Below are 24950 nucleotides of genomic sequence, written 5' to 3' on the forward strand. Positions count from 1 at the left end.
TCATTTTGTTGTATCCAAGTTACATATAGGATGTTCGAAGGATCTAAATCGTCCTCTATTTTATTTATGTTGATCTTTTTCTTGGGTGGAGTCGTTTAGTACCAAATGATTGGTTGATTCGATCCTTGATTTTTTTTATTTTTTTTATCGGTTAATGTAAAATCCTATTGAACAAAACTCGTATATATGCACCAAGCATAATTGGGCAAACCAAATTAATGTGATGATTACAAGTACTGTAGGCATGTCCGGGCAAATTAAATAAAAGATGTACAAACGATAATAGCTAAGGACCCAATACTAATGATTCAAAATAAAATAAAATATGAGGATACAAAGAAAACATAATTTTGTATACGTGCGTTTTAATCCGTCTTATAATGCAATCAACTTGTGGTCTTAGATTCACAAAAATCCTCCTATTCCATGCCATCCATATGTGATAAACAGTTGTAAAGAGCAATTTTCTTGACTTTCCTTACTCGTTCTCCTATGTGAATTTTACTAGAGGTAACTTGACCCAACTCAATATCTGAACAGCTAAAAACCCCAAATGTCTCTAGACTAAAAATTGTTCTAAATCAGCCCTCAAACTTTGATTAATGTTAGTTGTTAGTCCTCACATCCACCTCTTACATGGCAAATGGCATAATAAGTGAATTTTGTTCTAAAATAAACAAGTAGGTTTGATGATATGCACAGCCCACGAAACATTGTAGAGGGAGTTATGAAGGGAGAAAAGGTTCACAATAAGAAAAGCAGAGCTTTTTGCTTTCTCCTTTACAGCTAATACAGCATCAAACATGTTTAATCATTCCTTCACTTTTTCTTTCTTTTCCTATACTCCTCGTTCTTCAAATTGCCAGCCATACCCTTTGGCAGGCCTGACAGGCAAAATTTCAACCAATATATAACATATTATCGGTGCTTTGCTAAGATAAATATCGATACTTATTAGATCATTTCTGTCTATATATATACGATCACTCTTTCAAAAGAATGAATTTTAAATGATAATTTTTTGAAGAATATGTAATTAAAAAGTAGAAAAAAATTAGATTTACATAAAAAAATATAATTTATTGTGAGAATTTGTTATTGAAATTAAGTACAAGACAAAGAGTTTTAAAAGAATGGTTGTCAAACGGGGCCTTAATGCGTGAGTACTTATTATCAATGTAGAGGGTAATCTGGTCATTTCAATTTGTCCAATAAAGTTATGATACAATCTAGCCCTTGTTTGACTGTCCTTTTTTTTTCTTTTTTCTTTTTTTGGCGCAGGATGAATTTTTGAAGAGTAAATTTTTGTAGAATATGTAATTAGAAATTATGAAAAATTTTGAATTTATGTGAAAAATATTTTATTGTGAAAATATGTAGTTGAAAATAAGTATAATAAAATTTTTTTGCAAGAATTATTGACAAACTTGGGAATCTATTAATGGACAAGTCGAGAAACTTTCACTGTTAAGCACAAGTAACACTAGGTAACATTAATGATGTTAAGCCTCTTTTTGATGGCCATTATCTATTCAAAACAGCGTTTTAAATAGTGATTTTTAGGTAAATATGTGGTTAAAATGTAGAGAAATATTTTAAATTTATGTACAAAATATTTTATTATGTAAATATATGATTAAAAATGAGTATGTAGAAAAAATAATTTTCAAATAATTGTGAAATGTAGGCTAATTCATTTAATCAAAAGCTCGTCTTGCAAGTCAATCGAACGTCGAACCCAAAAAAGGAAAGTGTTACTTATACATAATTGTCTACATAATGATTTCCACAATTACACGTGATATCTCACATTTGCACATCAATAATCGGATGATTGTCACATCACATTATGGATATCATTTTATGCAATAATTATGTACAAGTAGAATTTCCCCCGAAAAAATACTTCAGATGCCAAGAATCTAAAGTTGAACCGGATCAAACCTAAACAAACTTTGGATGCCAAAGATAGGGCTAGATTTTTCACATGGATATGATTTTGTTGGAACAAGTGAAACCCTACTCCCTCATTGGTTTTTTAAGTAAAATGAAAATGTGCTTTCCTTAGTTTCTTTTCATTAAGTTAATTACGTTTTAATTATCTGTATTATTTCTTTTAATTCTAATAAATGTAATTACTTAAATGCATTTAATTCATTCAAAGCCAGCAGTAACAAACTGGTCAACTATTTTTTCTTGTCTTCATTAGTGATATTCAATTTTCTTCCCTTATACATTACACTCCAACTCACTCCTCTTTCCCCTCTGTGTCTCTTCAAATATACATAACATACACGCACTATATTTCGTATGGGTTCTCGCCGGAGAATCAAATTTTTGTCTCTTAAAAATCGCCGCCGAAAGCCGCTGATCCAATCTCATTATTAAGATCTGGGTTGGTTTGAGTTTATCGTTTACACTGAGTGAAACAAGGAAGGAAAATATGGGGTGGGTTCTACAATTTGGGTGTTTATTTTCTGCTGTGTTCTTACTGTTTATACTGGGGTGTTACAGAGTCAACTCTGAGCCGACTCAGGATAAGCAAGCGCTCCTTGCTTTCCTATCTCAAATTCCACACGAGAATCGTCTCCAGTGGAACGAATCTGATTCGGCATGCGTCTGGGTTGGGGTGCAATGTGACCCCACAAATTCGTCTGTTTATTACTTGAGGCTTCCCGGGGTTGGACTCGTGGGTCAGATTCCGGCTGACACGCTGGGTCGTTTGACTCAGCTACGAGTTCTGAGTCTGCGTTCAAACAGGCTTACTGGTTCAATTCCACCTGATTTCTCTAAACTCGAGCACCTACGGAGCCTCTACCTCCAGAACAACCGGTTCTCCAGCGGGTTTCCAGGGAGTGTAACTGAGTTGACTCGGCTGACTCGGCTGGACCTCTCTTCAAACAACTTTACTGGACCAATCCCTTTTGCCGTTAACAATCTAACTCAGTTGACGGGCATTTTTCTCGAGAACAATCGATTTAACGGTACGCTCCCGAGCATTAATCCGCCACGCCTGTTGAATTTCAATGTCTCGAACAATCGGCTGAATGGTTCAATTCCCCGAGCACTGTCGAAATTCCCTTCATCGGCTTTCGCCGGTAATATTGATTTATGCGGCGGACCATTGCAACCGTGCAACCCATTTTTCCCTTCACCTGCTCCTGCCCCATCAGTGCCACCAATAATCCCCCCATCCCACAAAAAGTCTAACAAGCTCTCTACTGCTGCCATTATAGGCATATCAATAGGTGCAGCACTGGGATTACTGCTACTACTTCTAATCCTCTTTCTTTGCTGTCGAAGAAGGCAAAGACAAAGAGACGCAACCAAAGTGCAGAAACCACCAGCAGCCGCAAGGGCAGCGGCAGGGGCAGCAGGAGAGGCCGGAACATCGTCGTCCAAAGACGACATAACTGGTGGTTCAGCAGAAACTGAGAGGAATAAATTGGTATTCTTCGATGCGGGGGCTTATAGTTTCGATCTGGAGGATTTGTTGAGGGCTTCAGCAGAGGTATTAGGAAAAGGAAGTGTTGGTACTAGTTATAAAGCTGTGTTAGAAGAAGGCAGCATTGTTGTGGTGAAGAGGCTAAAAGATGTGGTGGCTTCAAAGAAAGAATTTGAACAGCAAATGGAAGTTTTAGGGAAGATTAAGCATGAAAATGTGCTGCCATTAAGAGCATTTTACTATTCTAAAGATGAGAAATTGTTGGTCTTTGATTACATGCCTGCTGGTAGCTTATCTGCTCTTCTTCATGGTATGGACTTCTTCTTCTTCCCCTTAAAAATTTCAAGATTTTTCATTTTCATTGGATATGATTCAAAAATTTCTCCAGTTCTTGTTTATTTCTCTATCCATTCAAGTTCCTTTTCCCTATCTTTTTGGGTAATTTTTAATAATTTTCATTTCACCATAAATCTTATGTTTTTAATATCACTATTGAATGCAAAGAGTAAAAAGATTGTTATTCTGAAAAATGTTTCACCATTCAATTATTGGAGAATGCCACGGACCACCCGTCCTTTTTCCTTTTTCAATTTTTTTTTTTTTTTGGTATATTCAGACTATTTCAACTTATATTTTGTGAATTTTATAATTTAGAGTGAGTAGGCTTGGTCGTGCTTGCCAGTCTAATAAAGTTAAACAAATAATCTTTTTCAACGTGGAGTGGACCATTTTGTTCAGTTCCAAATTCCAATCCCTCAAAAGCTGGGCTAATTTTATTCATGTGAACTGAAGTTGGGTACACTTACCAGAGTAGAATGTGACAATACATTTTTTCGCTTTTGTTCAAAACCATGTATTCATTCAAATTTTGATATTGGTTTGTTTATATATTTTGTTATATAAAATTTTAAATTATTTATTGAAATCTGAATATTTACATGATAAGAATATATTTATTAGATGAATGAGTTGAGTGGCTTTGGTGCTACGACAATATTTCAACAGATTCCCATTATTCTCAACCGACATGCTTTTCTCCTCTTTAATGATGAACAAATAAAAAATCATAGCGACCCATTTTTCTTTTTCTTTTACCTCTTCATCAAGTCGCCGGTGACCATATTTGTCTAACCTTAAAATAATAAACAATGTTACTTTTTGGACTTTTTTAAGTAAAAATAACAAAGTTACTTTTTTAAAGTATTAACTCAAAATTAGCATCTTATTTATAAGTTCGACAAATAAAAAAACTTATTTGTTTACTTGTAAGTAAAGTTTCTAAACTTTGCCAAACATTCTCTTTAAAATAATGCTTAATTGAATTGGGAAGTGAGTAGTTTTGCAGCTTCTTTCACAACACACATAAATGTTGATGCTAATTCTTTGGAAAGGGGTAATATCAATTAAATTTGGGCTTGTTCTTATTCTTTTATTGCTCCCTAATTTTTAATGTTTCCAGGTTTGATAACATCCTATTCGTAAGTTAAGTATATGTGTGCATTGTATCTCTTGAGCTGATCTTTTAGGCCAAGGAATTGTCCTTTCAAGTTATTATTAGTTTTACATGATAGCACACACGAATTTGTGTACCGAAGAGTAATGGTAACGAAAGTTTGTCTATTGTTCAATAGGTAGTCGAGGCTCGGGGCACACTCCACTCGACTGGGACCACAGAATGAGAATAGCATTGAGTGCAGCAAGAGGCCTCGCGCACTTGCATGTATCAGCAAAAGTAGTCCACGGCAACATCAAGTCATCTAACGTCATCCTCAAGCTAGACAACCGCGATTCTTGTGTATCAGATTTTGGGCTCAACCAACTCTTCTCGAGCGCAACCCCACCCAATCATCGCGTAATGGGCTATCGTGCACCCGAGGTCCTCGAAACTCGTAAAGTCACGTTTAAATCAGACGTCTACAGCTTTGGTGTGTTATTATTAGAGCTGTTGACCGGCAAAGCACCGAATCAAGCTTCATTAGGTGAAGAAGGGATTGATTTGCCTAGATGGGTTCAAAGTGTAGTGCGGGAGGAATGGACAGCGGAGGTATTCGACATTGAGCTAATGAGGTATCATAATGTTGAAGAAGAGATGGTTCAACTTCTTCAGATAGGAATGGCTTGTGTTGCATCGGTGCCGGATCAAAGGCCGGCAATGCAAGAAGTTGTGAGAATGATGGAGGATATGAATAGAGGTGACACTGACGATGGGATACAACATTCGTCTGAGAAAGGATCCGACAGCCAAACACCGCCGCAAGAGTCGAGGAGCTCTCCCCCTGGAATCACACCTTAGCATAATGTCAAATATCGAGAGTTTATTTGAAGTGGTACAGAATGGCTGGCTCTTGTATTCTTTGGAAGGGTTTTTTTTTTCAAAATTTCTTGTTTGATTTGTGCAATGAATGATTTTTAGTAGAAGGTGATAGCTGCAAATTCAAATTGTTGAAAAATTTCAAGAATTGATTGGAATTTGACCATGTGAATGATCTAGTCGTTTATTTTATAATATTGATAGCTGAGATTTGTTTGCTTATTGATTTTGACAACCATTTCTACGTTAGGCTCTGAAAATGACACAACCCTCGCCAGGCCAGCAGTTTTGAGTTAAAAAATAAAGGTTATATGTGCCATCTTTTCAAATTTCTCAATCAATATTTAAAATCGTTGAACTGGTAATTGAAAAAACAAAAGAAGATGAACTCCTCTTGAAAACTTAGCTAAATCCTTCTGCACGAGTGGACAAAAATTTTCGAAAGACATCCTCGGACCTACACATTTGGACGCCAAGCATGTTTGGGAGTTTTTTAAAAATATTTTTATTTTATTCATATATTTTGTAGAAAGTTCTACATATTTATCAATCGATCATTTTCATTTTCTTTGAAATCTAAATCGATTACACTTATTAATTCCAATCATGCTTGGTGTACAATCCATTTTACAACATTGTTGACAACATGCCACCTGACATGTTATCATTGGACAGTTTAAAAAATAATTTATCTTTTCAACCAACAATTTTTTGACACACACGACATTGTCAAAATACATTGTACAAATGGACCTATTAATTCCCAAACATGATTAGTTTTGACTCGTTTTTACTTGAAAACAATATTTTTGTTTTTATTTTACTGTCAAATAAAAACATGAGTTTGGTTTATTGAACTTTTAGTTCGTATTATTAACCACATTGAATTTGTACAACGCATATTATTAGATATCAACATATTGACCAAATATGTAATAGGGTAAGATGATGTCGTATGTAAACATACTTCGAGATCGAATTGGAGAGTTCGTTTAATGTACAAGCAACCCAAAATTCTGAGATGCTAAATTCAATATAAGGCCATCTCCAATGTATGTACCATTTCACCAAAATGCATCAAATTTTGATTCAAATTTCCTCCAATGTGGCACCAAACTTTGCACCATTTTGGTGCAAATGGTGCAAAGTGTATAATATCAATTTTGCCATTGCTTTTCCTTTTCCAAACAAATTGATTAAGGGTATTTGTGTCATTTGTGCTATATATTTTTAATATAATAAAATATTATTACTATTATTAGTTGCATTTAAAATAAATTTAAAATATAAAAAATAATAATTAATGAATTAATTAAAAAAAGAAAAATTTAAAATATAACAAACGCGATTATTTCTTAAAGAACGAAATATATTAAACGACGACATACATATGATAATCTAATTTCATTTAAAGAAAACGATATGAATTTCAAGAATTAAATTGCAATAATATTTCTACTTCGTATATCGTAATATCCTAATTCGAAATACATTGCACTATTTTTTAAAAGCATGATTTAATATTTTCATTGTTGTAATGTTTTTATTAATTGTACTATTTTTTATATTTATTAATAATTTAATCTTTTCCGTAACTTAACGTAATTATTTATCTAGTAATTTATGTATTTATAAAATAATTACATAAAAAATATTTCAAATAAATAAATTATTAAGAATAAAAAAAGGGAAGAAAATGGTTAAACACTGTTTATTTGCTGCAAATTTTGGTGTAATGGTTAGAGATGAATTTTAGTTTGGTGAAAAATTTGGTGTAAAATTTGGTACAAAATAATATAAAATTTGGTGCAGTACTGGAGATGGCCTAAGATTAGAACAATGACCAACTTGACATCAAGCCGTCGAGTCTTTTCTCAAATATGACTCCCTTTAAAAATTCAATAATGAAGCATTCTCGTCAGTCGAGCGATACAAATGATATAGACCGAAAAAGATCCCAAACGATGCCTTAACCATACACATTCTCGTACGCGGTTTTTTTGTTTTTCTTTTCGGGTTATTTTTCCTCTTCTTTTCTTTGGGAACTTCTCCTTTTGCTGCAAACATCAATGATGCGGATGCCCATCTCCAATGAGGAAAGGCAGATTGCAAGCAAAGTTTCATGAGCTGGTTTTGTTTTCTTTTTCTTTCGTGGGGTGCTTGACCATCTCCTTTTTTATTCCCTTAGAGTTACATTAAATTTGACTTTTGCAAGGGGCCTGCACGTACAAGAATATATTACGGGATAAAAATCATAACTACCATTATACAACATTACCTATGTAGAAATATCAAAATTTGTGATAGTTTTCCATAAATCAGGTCATATTTCATGAATATTTTATAAATGAATCGATAATATTGATTTGAATCATGCTACAAGTACAGAAATTTTGACAGACAACACATGGTAGGAATTAATCGAAAGATGGAAAGAGAATAAAGAAATCAATCCAATCATTTGCGACCATATCAGCGTAGGTAGAAATTCTGTAAAAAATTCCCTGTAATCATAACTTTTTTCTATTGATTTACATAAGATAATGAATGTGATATAAATTGGTGGATAGACAATGACAACACAATATATATGTATCAGGACAATTATTCTCTCTATAGTCATCATATACGTGACCATATGTGAAGAAGAACGAAATGAAATTGTGGCTCCTGCTGCTAAAATTTTCCTTAACCTTTTTTCTTGTCACAACAAATAATCTGCATCAAAAGTTTAGAAGTATGTTATGTGACCTTGCTTTCTATGTGACATAATTTTCTCTAAGAAAGCTGCGACGAATATTTTGAAGTTGATGTAGTCTACCGTATGTCTCTTCTAAAAATTGAATGTATAAAAATTGTGATATCGAACGTGCTGGACAAAGATTATATTTGTATTAACTATATTTGTGACCTTGACTGTATATAAGATTATATGATGTGATATTTTTGTGTTTTTGACTTCTTTCACCTGAAAGTCGTGACGAATATGTGGAGTAAAGAAAGGAAAAACAAAATTAGTGAAATTCAAATTTTTATAGAAAACTTAGGATAATAAATGTAAATTATAGGGACTTGACAAAATGGGAAATCAAATACTAAAAATAAACATAAATGCTTTTTTAATAATAGTACATGATTTATGAATAAAAAAAAGGGAAGCTCTCTTATTAATAATAATAAATAAATAAAAGGAATTTTCAACATTTAGCATGGAAGCTTTTTCTTCAAGTGGACAATAATTGGTTGTTAAGGCTCGACCGAGTTGATGAGGCTATTAATCAAACTTAATTTGTTTCAAGTATAATTAGAAGCTAAAGCCTTCTTTCATTGAACAATGTCTAGCTTTTAATAATGGCCTTCACCCTTGTGAATTATTTTGTCTATAATTTCACCTAATTTAGGGTGGTTGAGCAAAATTATGGCCTTGAGGAATAGTGTTTGCTTGTACTCAACTTTAATTAAATGATCGAATTTTTATTAGAAAAATAATGGACACGGTTTCAAAACATTACAACAATCCAACGCTTCAACAAGTAAACAATCTTTTCGAAAAAAAAACATAGTACATTAACACACAAGTACAAGATTCTTTTGTCAAGATCATGGTCGAATTAAAACATCTATTTTCCAATCACCAAACTTTGCCCCAACCCTCTTTGTCAAGATCATGGTGGAATCCAAATCCAACAAACTTCAATTTCAATTTTGACTCAAAAAACCACATATATTATAAGGTTTCTACAAAACGTTGAGATCTTAGAGATCTTGTCATTCTATACATTTCCGTAAATCAAATTATTTCTGTAGTCGATTTAACATTGACAAAGCAAGACTTATTTTTATGTTGCTAGATATATAAAGAATAATTCATGGTGAAGTAAATATCGTAGTGTCGCAAATTGAATCTAAGAAGTCCTTATCAAGGACGGAGCTTCGAATTTATTCACGTTCTAAGAATACTAATTTTTGAATAACTTTAAGAAAACATGGCTTGTGTAAAGTTTCACATCTTTAGACATAAAGACACCCAATGCAATATGGATTTGACGTAGTTAGGAATCCTCAATATTGTTGGTTAGGTGGACGCTCCTCTCTACTAATAATTGTTGTTGCCCCTATCTCTCTACCCCACGCTTTACTAATAATTATAGCCAGCTCCCCTTTTTTATTTTGCTGCTTCTTAAAGTTTTGCTAGTATTACACTCTAAAAAACTAATATACATATACATATATACATACATACATACATATACATATATATATATATATATATATATATATATATATAAAAAAAAAAATCTTCTTTTTTAACCACACTTTCCCGCAAAAAACTATTTCTTAATACATCTTATCAAAATTTCTCATTATAATGGGTCTCAAACAAAATCTAATTTTAACCACATATTTCTTGAAGTTTATAACTTTTAACCATATTTTTTAAAATTTTTTATCGAAATCTATTTAAAATCTGATTTTAATTCTCATCAAACACTGACCATGTGGTGGTTATCAAGACAACAATAAAACGAAAGAAGAAAAGCTGATAGTCAATCGAGCTATCAGTATAATAAATTCATGATTGTACTGTGATTTTGAATTGTAAGCTCACAATCGAGACCTCTAAGACAGGCTTTCATTCTGTTCCAAGAAAAAAAAAATGTTATTAATGTGAAAGCAATGTCATGTGGTGTGGCCTGCAAAATCAGGTTATGACTTTGGGACACGAAAAGACTGGCCGGCCGTTTGGCCAAGTCTCCTTCACATTTGTGGACAAGCTTTCTTCGACACCGAAACAAAATAGAACACTTTTTTCTTTCAGCCTGTCGGAATTTAATGGATGGAACTAAGCCCTTTCTTTCCAAATTTTAATGATTAAAATAGTGTTTTTTTGAAAAATATGTAATTGAAAAAAAATGAAAGATTTTTTATTTACGTGTAATATTATTTTATGGAAGATTATATGGTTGAAAATAAAAGAGAGCAAAAGAATTAAAATAAAAGCCAAAAAGGGGCAAAATGTTCACGTGCTTTTAAGCCTTGCCTGGCCTTCATTTTTTCAAAATAGGCTTTGCTACAAAAACAGGGGCTGACAACCCCCTTGACCAAACCCCACCCATAGGTGGAGGGGTCCCTTTTTTTTGCACGGGACCCACCCCCATGTGTGGGGTTCAATCAGGGGGCTTGTCAGCCCCATGTTTTTCTAGCAAATTTTTTTCAACATTTACTTTTTTTTCTTAAATTTATTTTCAACACATATTTCATAAGATTTACAACTTTTTAATCACATATTTTATCAATTTTTATTAAAATTTTATTTCCCAAACCAGGCAAAATAAGACTAGGTAACAAAAATTAATTCAGAATCTGATAAATTTATATTATATTAAATATTACATCAAGTGAGAATCATTTTTGGATGATTAGAAGGTATTTTATGTTCGAAAATGAGAACCATATATTAGAACATTGCCCGAGATGATCCATTGAGTTAGGCCCAATACAATTTAATTATTTCAATAATACATAACTTTTCATTTTTTAATATGTATTTAGGCCCCGTTTGGTACCCTTTTTGTAAGAATAAAAATGAAAAATATAATCGTTACGGGACTCATAGAAGAGATAGAAATTCAAATATGATGATTTGATGTGATGGATAACAGTCATATTTTTCGTTTTTGTGGCCAAAGAATGGAAATCAAACGAGGACTTAATTTACAAAATGTAATAAATATTACAAATTTCTTGTTCATGCACGTATACCCTTTAAGCAATTCCCAATTAATTAACATTTACATTCTTTTAATTAGTATTAATTAGTATTTCACATCCAAATTCACTTCCATGTTCCTATTTTTAATTCTTAATTAATTAATATTCACATTAGAATTTTATATTCAAGAGTGCAGTTCATTGTTTACGTTTATCTTTGTTAAATAACATCCATTTTCACTTAATTGAAAATTAAATTACATTCATTTAGTATGAATAATTTAAAATTCATTGTCACGTATATATTCAATGGTATTATCTAAATTAACTATCATTCACGTTAATTCATGTACAGTATTTGTCATTCATCTTCATTTATGCATTTAGTCTTAATTCTAATATTCACATTTATTTGCATTTTATTATTTACTTGCATGTATAATAATTAGCTTTTTTTATTTTCAGATGCTTGCATGTCTCTCATATTTAGATCAAAATGGTGAATGGAGGGTCAAATATTATTTTTACTGTACTTATAAAACATTATAGAAGAACGTAATACAATGCACGTTCAACATTAACTAGTATCAAATTAAAGTAGGCTCCCCATAAGCACTCCTATTGTGTGGTTCTTCCTTTTCCTCAAATGGAGAGATCGATTGGGTTTTGTCGAGTTTTGGAGTGCCTTTTAAAGGCTCTAGCACATACCCAAGGATGTTCATCAACACCTATACCTCGTACCTCGGCACGGTAGAACATGTAGCCCTCCTATTGTCCTATTAAACTACATTTATTCATGTAATTCATAGCGTACACAAAAAGCGGCAATGAGAGATGCTCCATCCATACAAATAATGAGGAGGATGGCGCTATTGGCAAAGATCTCTAGCGAAAAACATCGTACGTAAGAAGCATAGTAGACTTGCGCTAGGAAAGTATAGAATAGGAGAAGAAAGGGAGTCCAAACGATGGAAGAGCCACAGATAAAATATACTGTGATGGGGACATATATACCCTGTTTGAACCTAATCTTTTTAAAAAAAATACATTCATAAACAATGATTTGACGTCATTTCAACCAGACAATTTTCAATAAAATAATATTGCGTGCAAATTTAAAACTTTTTCTCATTTTTTAACTATACATTCTCCATCAATCTACTATTTTAAAATATATTCTTTCAAAATAAAGATAAAAGTATAGACCAACTGGAGGAGCGTAACTATTAAGGGATAAATCTTATATTGAATAAAGATGAAAGTATAGATCAACTTATGAAGATTTAGGTCAATCCTCTCGAGAAGGTTGACATTTTAAGATTAAACATCAAATCTTAATATAATATCAGAGCTCATTAAGATTCAATGAGTAATCCAATCCGATTAAGACTCAAACATTGAAATTTATCCAAATAAGTTATAAGATTACAAAAAAGAAACTACAAAGTAAAAACTTTGAACACAATAACGTCTGGATAATGGATATTATTTTCAATTAAAATATAAGAGCGCACAATTTAATAAAGAAAATTAAGCTTTTGTTTGATAAAAAGGATAATTTCATAAGTAAGAGATTAATTATGACACATTTCAAAAACAAGAAAACGAGTTTCAAATTTCAAAAATCGGATATTTACTAAAAATTATTTACAATTTAATTAATTATTTATTTATTTTAGTAATTAAATATATTTAAGTCACAGATTTATATAATTTGGTCACAAATTAACGATTTAATTCATCACTTATTATTTTTTAGTCACAAATAAGAAATTTTATATCACAATTTATTTTACGATCACAGTTCAAAAATTTTATAGTTCACAGTTTGTTCATTGGTCACAAATCGACAGATCAACCAATTTAATGGTCACAGTCAACCAAATAATTTGTGATCACCACCAACACTTATAATTCACAATCACAATTTTCAGGTCACATATCCAATTGTGAGTCACAAATCAGTCAAACCGCCACGACCATCACCATAATCACCACAATTGCTACGATCAACTGTGACTCCCAAATTATGAGTTACGATTGGGAGTCACAATCACAATTTTTCAGATCGCGGGTCCAATTATTTGTCACAAAATCAACCAAACTATCATGACCACCACAACCACCGCAATCCACCACCACGACCACCATCACAAACCAATGCAAAACAATACAAAATCGTCGCCGCCAGAAACCACCACGACCGTCGCCACCAAAGACACCAACAGTAGCATCGCAAACTGCCCGAAGCCACCATCACGCCGCCATATACCATCGCACCCTTTCAAAATAGCAGACCCAACCACTACACCTTACACAACAGTCAACATAGCAACCGCGCACAACCACAGCTCCCACAGCCCACGGCACTGTACAACTACAACACAGCACCATCGTCGCATTGTCTCTCAAGGAGGAACACGCAGCAGACCCACCACATTGTGCGACAACAAAACATCATATCGTGCAATGATCTAATTGGCGGCAATTTTCGATAGTGGCTCCCAGCGACGGCGAGTTTGCAATAGCCTCCCAGCGATGGCGAGTTCACAGCATCCTTAGCGTTGCCGTTTGAGGCAGCTATGAATGATTGAGGCTACAGTGAAGTCGTCACGGGGGCATTGCAGTGCCGCTCGTGGAGGTCCTCCAGTTGCACCTTCTTGTCTTCCGGCGAGATTGGGGAGAAATTATTGGTAGAGAGGGAGAGAGAGTCGAGGGAATTGAGAGAGAGAGAGATGGTATTGAGATTGGAATAATTAGGGTTTGAAATTGCTTAAATAATTTTTAAATATATAAATTAATTAAAACAATTCTGATTTGTGAAATATTAAACAGCGTATCTTATTTATGAAATGAAGATTTTTAAAATATTAGAATCTGTAATTTCCACTTGATAAAAATTATATATTTTTAAAAACGATCCAATTTTCTTTTCAATCACAAATTTCAATGATCTTACAAATATATTCATTTACCCATCACTTATATCCATATATTCATAAATTAAACCATTTATATATTTTGAATCCAGTGTACCGGGTAATTAATGAATTAAAATTATTTTAATACAAAAAAAAAAAAAGAACTATTGAGTGAGTGGTAAAGATTAGTCAGCGTCATTATTGATTCTTGATTCTTGATAGTGAGGGGATTTTTGCTGAATTGAAGTTTTCAAGCACAGCGTAATCCAGGGACGGCAGTCAATTTTTTCACTTATTATACAAACTTTTCGATACAAACAAATAAATAATGCCACTTGGATAGACTTATTATGAAGATTAGGAATTTGAACACAACAGTAAAGTTAATACTTTCAAAGTATTCAATGATATTAATATTTTAATTTGTGACATTTTTGAACATCAAAGATTTATTTACAACTATGCATTGAGAATTGAATATTCCAAATGTCTGAGTCTCAGATCAATTCCAAACATTCGAAGAAAAGCTATTAATGAGGCTATTTTATATTCAAAAGGGCAAATTGCAGCTGGGCTGAATAATGCATTTAGATCTCCAATTTTTGTAAATGGAAAATTTGGGTCTCTAATTTTCATATTTGTAGCGTTTAGATCCTCGATGAACCAAAGCCAACTATTTGATAATTAAAACTCAAATTCTATGTTAAATAAATAGTTATTATATCTTTAATTTGAAACATAATCGAAAAGAAAAGAAAAACAAAACAAAACAAAGGTAATATACTATATTTGTATTCAGTCTAGAATTGTAAAAAAATTTAGACTTTTTTCGAGTGATGGACTTTTGTTTAATTCGTGACTACTATTAACTTTTAAAGATTTATCTGAAATTAATTGAAGTATTCGGTACACTTTCATACATAGGCTTTTATAAGCTTTTATAGAATTATTTTGAATTTTGGAAACTTTCAATTAAAATATAAGTCAATTGGATAGTTGGATTTTGAAAACTCCCTCACAATAGGGGTCCCGTAATTTTTTTATTGGTCGTGGGGCCCCTTATCGTAAGGGAACTGTACATCGGGATGTCAATTATGGCGTACAAATAATAAAACTCAAATCATGTGAGTGAATGATGACAAATCATGAAAATTTGTTTTTGTACTTCATGCTTGAAAAATAAGGCCGCTTCTATAAATTATTGACGTTTTGAATGCCTCATACTTTTTAAAGATTTTTATAAATTCATGGTTCAATACCTCGAAACTTTTAAGGACTTTTAAAAAGATTATAAGTTTATACTTTTATGGTCATAAAAGTCCATATTAAGGACCCGTTTGGTAGGGATTTTGAGAATTGATTTTTTGACCGTTAGAAGAAAAGTGGGGTCCAAATGTGAGAGAAGAAGTCAAAAATTACGGCTTGAATAGTAAAATAACGGTCAAAAAATCAATTTTTTGGGGCAAAAAATCCCTACCAAACGGGACTTAAATACATCCAAGACTTTTAAATTTCTAAAATATCTTTAAAAGTTCAATTTGAATACACCTAACCATGAAAATTATAACATATGCTCCTGTTAAGGCCATGTGGTTTATGCTGGACACATTCCTTTAACTGTTGTTTCCGTAGTCTCGTCAGAAATTCTGGTGGTCCAATCTTCTCCATTATCTATTCCCCAGTGGCCACAAGTACAAATTCTCAGACCTATGGTTGTATGCCATCTGTTACGGATATAATTTTGGACATTCGTACAGTAAGAATGTGCTTGATTAGCTTATCATTTTTTTTTTTTAATGTTTGATTAATATTTTTTCTCATGAAAAATATTTTTCAAAAATTAGTCAAGTAATTATATTTTTCTCAAAAACAAGAAAATATTTTCTCTATGGGAGATAAGTTTTTATTTTCTAGACAATTTAAACTTCTCAATAACTTAACTTTTTGGAAAAATATAATTTTTTCTAAGTTGAATATTAAATCAATCAGACAAATTTCAATTGTCTAAAACTTAGGACATTTCCAATGGATGCCCTATTGCACCAAAATTTGGTGCAAACCTTCCTCCAACCATTGCACCATTTTAGTACAAAATGTTACAACATGAAATGTGAAATGTGAAGGATCCATCTTCTCTAAAATAAAGGACACCTCCAATTTCTTTTGGTGCTTGGAGAAAATTTGACTTCTCATCTTCTGTGTCTAGATACTATGGAGGCCCAAACCACTTGTCGTTGGATCCATTCCTTCAAGGGTCCTGACCCGCCTGACCCTAAATATATCCTATTAGAAGAGCTGAGCATAGTTTAAAATAAACTATGCACTTCATCTTCCCCGATTTTTAACGGTAAAATTGTGCAACATTACTTGTTATATACTGAGCCACGTCGATTTCACAACATAACATGTTGATGCATTGATCTGTCGATCTCAAACAAAATTTCTGTACCATCCAAAAATCTAAAATAGCAGTTCAAAATTACCACAGGCAGGTACAAGATGCATAAAAAATTGTTTCTAGGATTGGCAGCACAAGGGTTGGAATTAATGGGCATATCGACACAAAGAAAAGGAGGATAAAAGAGAAGTCTACCATGGTTAATTTCTCCCCCTCCCTCCTCTCCTTCCCCGTCCTCTTCCCCTTCCTCTTCCTCTACCTCTACTTCTAGTTCCACTGAAGGCCCCACTATCATCTCTTTCGAAATTGAACATGCTCTTCTTTATACCATCTGCATCCAGCATAAGAGGATCCTTCTGTTCCTATAAAAATGGAAATAAATATCAAATCAAATAGCCAAACACTCTCCTGATGACTGCAAAAACATTTCATCTAATCAATTCCCAGTTCTCTTTCCATGACCACAACTATGGCACGTCCAGAAAGTAATCCAGCTCATGCTGGATGGTGTTACACGATTTTATTTAGATGTAGATAAAATCTGTACATTTTTCGTTCGACAAAATCGTGAAATACTAGATGCTGGACGAAATAAACTCGAATATTAAAGGTAAAAGAATGTACTATAACCAGAACATTACCCAATGAAAATGACCTACAACCTCTCGAGTATGCTTTTAATCATAACAGTGACTATACTAAGGGTGATATTATTTTGTGCAAATATTGTCCTATATCTGATTAATCAAAAATAACAAATCATTAGCAGAAAATGCTTACATGAATATCTTCCAAATCAAATTGCCTCTGAAGCTGTCGAGCAAGATCCTCATCTTGGTTTATATCAGAAAGCTCATCTGTTCTTGGAAGATTGACTCCAGCTTTTCTCCTTTCCCACTCATCCAGCGTGAACATAGGTAAATCTTCCTCTTTTCCCTTCCTTCTATTCCTTTGACCTCTGGAATGGAGATCCCCAAAATCAGGCAGGCTCTTTTTCTGGAGAAGTTTTTGGGCAGCAGCTTGATTTTGAACAGGTATGGATGCAGCAACTGTAGAAGAAAAAGATAAAAGCAGTACTTCAAACACATGTCCATTCAGAAAAAGTGAAAATAACCATAACAAATGTGCAATTAAAAGTTAGTTTGAGCATCCAAGTAAAGCAACTAAATTAAAAAGGGGAAAAATGGCAGCAAGCTTTTGAGTTGTAAATGGAGTGACAAAGGAATATTCCAGCACTCAAGATTTAATTGGCACGACTTGGTAGGATACTCACCTGAATTAAGAGTTTATATAACTAAACTCTACATTTGTTGAGTAATAAAATTAAATTTTTAATCAGTTTATTATTGTTAGGATTTATGTTGTATTGGCAATGCTGTAGACAAAATCAAGTCTTAGTTAAATTGTATTAGGAGTTTATCGAGTTATGATCAAAGTCAAAATATGAGTTATTGAGTCCTAATTAAAGTCAAAAGAGTTAGGATTGATAGCATAATCCTTGAAGGAGAAGAGTTAGGATTGATAGCATAATCCTTGAAGGAGTCCAAGATATCCAAGAAGATCACGTGATCACGGGAATGCAATTAGAAGTCTAAAGAATATCAAAAAGCTGCACAAGTTATCTTCCAAATTTTTAGTCGTAACTTGCAATAATTTTTTCACATAGAAAACATTGGAATTTGGACAAAGCTGTTTCTAACAAAATTGTAGCCCTTTAACTTTCCAACTCAATCAAACATCGAGAAAGAAAAATATGATAAAAATTCAGCAAACTGCTCAGCAGTTGCTCGCTTATCACTGGCTTGTGCTCGAGCAACAGTGTTACGTGTGAAACTCTAGTTTGCGTTTGTCGAGAGTTTTATCTGATCCACACTACCTAATTATCTCCTACTATAAATGCCCAAGCCCCAACATGTTTTGTGTGTGATTGTTCATTATATTACTTTTTCATAACATCATTCCAAGATCCAAGAACAAATTCAAACATTGAAATTATTCCTTTGATTATTGAGATTATTCAACCACAACTTTGGGAAAACGTCAAATTCACGTAATCCAAAACATCCACTTCCTATATATATATATAGGAATGTACGTTTTCAATAACTTTAAGAGATTGCTGAAAATTGAGAAAGGTTGGACCAGAAACACAAGAAGAGTATAAGAACAAGATGTTCTTGGTGATCCACAGGAAATAGACAATCCTAAAAGATTGGGAGCAGGTATGAGTAAAGCATGTTCCAGTGGGTCTTGGAAATTGCAAGAATTACATCGGTGAATAGTTTTCTAGATCGGATCATACTCTAAGTTCATATTGTCTATAATGGATGTTACTGGCTTGATTATTTTGTGCTTTTATTGTTTTCATATTATTGATTATGACATTCAAACCATAGATAATCTGACGTGATTGATAATTAAAAAGTGATTTGTTGCTTTTAATTGTATAATTTCGCACGTTAGGTCAAAATAAATTTGCTAAATCTAAATTTCAAGTGGTATCAGATCTTTTCAATTATTTTCAAGGGTATTTTATGAACTCCCTTCGTTGCAAATTGTTGCTGTAATGTGAGTGAAAGAAATTAAATTTTCATGCTTTTTTGTCATATTGGGACCTGTAAGTAGAGTTTTGTTCGTGGGGGTACACAATAATAGTTTAAGTTTTAGTCAGAACATAATGAATATCAAGTTAATAGGTTGTCTAGAGCTGTTGTGGACAGATTTCAGAGTGTGTGCTGCAACTTCATCCTAAGTTCTTGGCTTCAAGCGGTACTGTTCACAGCAACGACCAACCTTCATCAACTCAAGAAACCTGAAGTTTCTTCCTTGAATCATTCCTAATTGTTGCCCAGCCTATTCAAGCCTTTTTACACCAAAATCAAGCTCTCACACTCTTATTTTAGTGAACCAGATAGGAGCTGCACCGATTTCGTACAACGAGCTAGGTTCATCCTTTTACAAGTAAAAGCAGTCAGTTTGTCATAGAGGCTGATAGAGGGAAGGGCACACTTATCTTCATAACAATGATGAGGGCTAATGCGGCAGAAATGAAGCTTTCATGAATTAGATCCTCTAGTCCTCAAGTTAATAAAGTTATTCCAAGCAACCACCAACGAATCTTCTCTTATGGTCCCATACTAATGTAACAAGAAACAAAAATAAAAAGAATGTTAAAAACACCCGATTTAGAGTGTTTCAATTAATGTGACAATCATGTCCACTTGCCTTTGTAAGGTTTCACCATATCAAAGAAGAAAATTACAATATGTTTCTTGAATTACGTATTTATGTTTTCTCTGTACCATAAAAAAGGGCTTCCACCAATTAGGATTATTCCTACTTGAGGTATGTTCTCCAAGTACCCGACACATACTAGTTTTGGCATGGCTAATGATGTATAGGACCTGGATTCTGGAAATGGATCATCCATATGATACAGGTATCACACCTATCCATCAGAATTCTAATTTGGTTGGAATTACGATGATTCTATAATGTTGTGATGTGGTTGGTACATTAATTAATCTGAGTCCCTAAACTTTGGGGATGATATTTAGAAAATCGTTTCCCTTTTTTCTTTATAGCTAACTCAGTCTAAATTCATTCTTAGTACTTCAGTACTGCATCAAATTACTTTTGGTTTTCATGGCCTTCAAGAGTTTCTATGACCAGGGAAAAGTAGATCTCCACAGTGAATAAAGCCTTGTTAATTTGTTTCTTATATAAATATAGACGAATCAGTTGTATAACCAGAAAAAATAGTATTAAGTTATTTGCGACTTGGCTGAAATGAAGCCATACCTTTTAATCTTGTGTCAGAGCTGGCCGGATTTTCCTTACTTTTATTAACATTATCAGGATGTTCTGCATCATTATTTTCACTATCCAAGGCTGGATCACTGTTCTGGAGTCCACCGGTTTGACTCATTTTGGAGCTTTCACCTTTCCTAAACAAGGTGCGGCCAGAGTCATTGACAGATGACCTAGAAAAGCCTGCAATCAGGGAAAATGCGAGGGTTGAACAAACATTCATATTATACAGATGTAGCAATTTTGTCCCCATAGAGGGGCCTGGCATCACATAGAACAGGCATCCTGCACATGAATAATCAAGATCTAGATTTGTCCAAACATGGAGAGAGAAGCCCCTGTTTGAGCCCCATTCTATCAAAACTCCTTTTTTTTTTTTCAAACTCATTTTCAACCACAAGTTCTCCCAATAAAATAATTTTACATATATACCCAAAAATCTTTCCTACTTTTTAACCACACATTCTCCCAAAAAAAATCACTATTACAAAACCCATTTTTCCTTAAAAATGGTACTCAAACACATTAAAAATGTCAAAACGGCTACCTTCTAATTCAAGGTTGCTAGAAATCTTGAAGATTGTACAATTATTGTAGTTACCATATTTATACATTGCCTTAGACTTGCTGTAATTAGGCTGCTAATTTAGGATTATTTTTTCTTCTCCTAATTTAGGAGATTCCTTTCCTTTTTTTCCCCTTTCCCCATTGTATAAATTGAGGGCTCTAGTTTTACTAATGGGTAACAGAAATACAGAAACCATTTCTGCTTTCAAAGGTGAACTAGGAAGTTTGGGTTAATTAATTTATTCTAGACTAAGACCCAGGGAATTTCACAATTCACAAATCACAAATCTGTGTTGTTAGAAACACAAATTAGCTGTAAAATTGTCAAATGCTGGCACTGATCATGTAAATACACCACATACAGTAGATACAAATGTAAAGTTCTCTATGGCCTCAGATCAAGAAGTACACACACACACACCGGCAATTCGTTGTGGAGGCGCCTGAATTTGGAGCTTCTCAAATGGTGGTGGACCTTCAGCACTTTCATGCAATAGCCTTGAGGTGGAGAGTGAGTTAACCAAGTATTTATTCTTCATCTGCCATTCTTCATGAAGTGATTGCACGATACCTCCTAAAATAGTAATTATCCTATCATGCAAGCAGATAATACCATCATGAATCTCAGCTCTATTTTGCAGTTGGACCTGGCAACCCAAACAAACAAGCAGTAATATTAGAACAAAAAATTCTTTAGCGAGTTATGAGAAACAATTAAAACTGAATGACGAACAAATGTAGACATCAGGAACTAGTACAGCAAATATAATGTTAAGTCAATACACTCCCCCAGAAAAAAAATAATAAATAAATAAACTTGTTCCTTCCTCATTAGTGCAAACCTTTTTCTTTTTTCCTTTTTTTTTCCAACCACAACCGGTAGAGTAGAAAAATTAATTGATTCTGACTTTTATCTTTAATTATAAAGAAATAAAAGATTGGAATACCTCAGTCCCGGGGATAACATCTTCAGGAATTGATGGCACATGAGAATACTCTACTGCAGTTATTTCAGAATGTCCATCAGTGAGTTTCAATCTTAATAGACGATGATTTTCAGAATTTCCTGAACTCTCAGCTGTACTTCGAGATATATCTCTAACTGAAGATATCTGTTCACAACATAGAAGGAGCTCAGCCAACGTGATGAATTTAAATATGGTACTTCATTTAGAAAGCATGGCAAAATCTTATCAAGGAAAAAAAAAACAAAGACTTTTTTTTTTTTTTTTGGGCCACGGTTGGGTGGCTGTTTGCTTACCATTAGAATTTTCCTTGATGACAAGGTACTACATTAAAAAAGATATAGTGATAATTTTAAACCAAAGTGTTCAAGAAGTACCATTTAACAATTAAACCACAAATAAAATTGCATTGTTTAATATTATCCATAAATCATGAGCAAATAATACAAAAACATTTGGCCTTCTAAACTAGTTGTGTGTGTGTGTGTGAGAGAGAGAGAGAGAGAGAGAGAGAGAGAGTTTAATAAAATCAATAAATTCAATTCAATGGTGAAAATACCCCCCAAGAGACTATTCCTATTTATTCTCAAAATCCCTATTAAAAATGGAAAATTATCCAAACAACTAAACTGAAAATTTCCCAACTTAATAGCGTAATAAGTAATAACTATGAAGAAAAATACAATTAAATAAAATATAATTATTTTGCATGTTTCTTGTCCTAATTTTTTATCACATGCCCCATCAGCTTTAGTAGTTTAGTGCTAGGGAAACTCAAGAACAAAAAAATAAGCCTTATTCCCTAAAACTAGTTTTAGCATTTACACGTGAGATCCAATTTACTAAAAAATGGTTTTCTTCAAAAAATTTTGGCAGTGAAATTTCATTTCAAGCTGTAGGTGTTTATGTATAACCAATTTTCCTATTCCAATAATAACCAATACAACAACGACAGATAAGAGAAAATTGACATGTACATAATCTTCTCGACAACCATGAATTAAATCATTGACTCTCAAGAATGAGAAAAAATAGCATACAAAGATTCACCTAAATTATTCTTCCATCATAAAATGCAGAAATCTTCACATATAAGTTCAATAACCTTCCAATCTTCATCTTACGTGGCATACGGCTACAGTGCTACTAGAGTCCACTGTATCTGTTCATAATTAGCAACTAGCCTCATTGAGTTCATTCTTGAATAAATTCACAAGAAAAAAATCTTGTTGGAAATAAGAGATAACTAATTCGTCTAAAGGCAGATTCTTTATAGATGGCAGCATTCTTTGACTCAAGAAAACTCCTCTAGTATGTATCCCGTTTCTTGTATTCAAATCTGAAATTATAGATGATAAAGTGGTATGCAGTTAGATGGGCTTGACTGGGCAGACTTTTGACCTATTAAGGAAAAACTAATAAAATCACACAGCAATGAGGTAAGAATCCATGAGCCAGCTAAGCATGGTCATGGTTGCTGTTGAATCTGACAGGAATGACTTATGTTTGGGAATGGACCATATCTTTATTGGAATGGGATTGATAATCTGAGGCAGGAGAAATTGATCAGTGAACCAATTGTTGTAGGTTCTCATTAACCACAGGTCAACAAAGAATAGTTTCACCCACTTTTTCCCCATGGTTTCACATATAATAGGAGATTCTAGTATTTTGTTGGTTCGCTTCTAGCTCCAACCCTAGGCCAATCTATAGGGAAGGAAAATGCTTGACAAGTCCACACAACCCATTAAGCACCCACGGCATATAAGAGCCAGTAAATTATCGACATTCTTCTTAACACACCTCAACATCTATCCAAACCAACCTATTTGCTATGTAATATTTGATATATGCACATAGACCCTCCTAAAGATTCTATCAAAAAAGCTAAGAACTGAAAAGGACCAGATTTACATCACAATCAATTATGAGAAAAGTAGAACACTAGAACTTCCGATTGAACAAACTTAGCTGTAGAAATCTTTAAAAAGTCATTGGATTTGTTCAATGCCAATAGCAAGACTAAATAATAATTTCTGAGCCAAATTCCAATAATTCCAAAATTTCAACCATGCCGTAGCTTAGGATTGTGAGTATCATAAAAAAGTAACAATTCAAGACTTATTATACGGTATAAAACATAGCATCTATAATGTATTCATAACTTGTATTGTTGTGCATAAATGCAAATTTCTTAAACTTTCTTTTAATTACAGCTTTACAGTAATAATTTGTCACCTTGAATCTAATATAAACTACTCAGGCTTCTCCATCTAGCGTACAACATTAGAACTAAATGTACCCTTTTGCTTCAAAAATTGATATTACTATCAAAGTACGAGTACCTGAAGGACTTTAGGGCCTTGAAAATGAGAGACTTTGCGTAGAATAGCAGGTTCGGGCAAGCATTTCCCACCAATAGATCGCAGGTCCATATTGACCAGCTCCGATTCGATCAAGCCAACGGTGCAGCGACCGCCATGTAACGATAACTGAGCTGTGATCAATGCTTTGACTTGATTGACGTCTCCGAAGCACCAGCCTCTGGTGGTTAGGGCTTGCAGGAGAGACTCCGTAGCAGCTGAAGAAGAAAGGGAGGAGGAGGCGGTATTGGTCTGCATTTCGTGATTTTGAGCGCAATTTTTAGCGCCTGTATGGTGTTTGTCGTTTCAACTCTTCGAGGCAATTGGCCCACTGCCCTTCGGCGATCGTTGATTAACTTAACGTTAACGGGGACGAACCCGGTCCTCAAATGGTGAGTAGGATTAAAATATTGTTTTTAGTTTAGATTTTGAGCAGATGCTATAAATGTTTGGTTTGG

At 33.5% G+C, this 24950-nt stretch overlaps 2 protein-coding genes across 3 annotated transcripts; one reads left to right on the forward strand and one right to left on the reverse strand.

Annotated features, from left to right (window-relative positions):
• The first annotated feature begins 2194 nt into the window (after positions 1-2194).
• LOC111411297 (probable inactive receptor kinase At2g26730) lies at positions 2195-5976 on the forward strand. Its single transcript, XM_023041840.1, has 2 exons — positions 2195-3755; positions 5077-5976. Exons 1-2 carry the CDS (start codon positions 2444-2446, stop codon positions 5736-5738), a joined length of 1974 nt encoding a protein of 657 aa, XP_022897608.1. The 5' UTR covers positions 2195-2443; the 3' UTR covers positions 5739-5976.
• A 10803-nt stretch (positions 5977-16779) lies between these two features.
• LOC111411303 (tudor domain-containing protein 3) lies at positions 16780-24881 on the reverse strand. Of its 2 annotated transcripts, none has more exons than XM_023041853.1 (6): positions 24475-24881; positions 22112-22276; positions 21586-21811; positions 20589-20780; positions 17568-17836; positions 16780-17143 (listed from the first exon to the last, which is right to left on the reverse strand). In XM_023041853.1, exons 1-6 carry the CDS (start codon positions 24748-24750, stop codon positions 16988-16990), a joined length of 1284 nt encoding a protein of 427 aa, XP_022897621.1. In that variant the 5' UTR covers positions 24751-24881; the 3' UTR covers positions 16780-16987. The 2 variants fall into 2 exon arrangements, with proteins under 2 accessions (XP_022897621.1, XP_022897615.1); XM_023041847.1 differs by having other exon boundaries at positions 16780-17149.
• Between the last annotated feature and the right edge of the window lie 69 nt (positions 24882-24950).

The sequence above is a fragment of the Olea europaea genome, chromosome 2, assembly GCF_002742605.1.
Source record: "Olea europaea var. sylvestris chromosome 2, O_europaea_v1, whole genome shotgun sequence".
Taxonomy (NCBI): Eukaryota; Viridiplantae; Streptophyta; class Magnoliopsida; order Lamiales; family Oleaceae; genus Olea; species Olea europaea.

Bases quoted from the DNA above. Each gene is read 5' to 3' on its own strand.
- LOC111411297 (XM_023041840.1), top strand. From the start codon at position 2,444: ATGGGGTGGGTTCTACAATTTGGGTGTTTATTTTCTGCTGTGTTCTTA. The intron at 3,756-5,076 runs GTATGGACTTCT...ATTGTTCAATAG, and splicing joins CTTATCTGCTCTTCTTCATG to GTAGTCGAGGCTCGGGGCAC.
- LOC111411303 (XM_023041847.1), bottom strand. From the start codon at position 24,750: ATGCAGACCAATACCGCCTCCTCCTCCCTTTCTTCTTCAGCTGCTACG. The intron at 21,812-22,111 runs GTATTCCAATCT...TTGGGTTGCCAG, and splicing joins ATGTTATCCCCGGGACTGAG to GTCCAACTGCAAAATAGAGC. The intron at 17,150-17,567 runs GTAAGCATTTTC...CCATTTTTATAG, and splicing joins TTGATTTGGAAGATATTCAT to GAACAGAAGGATCCTCTTAT.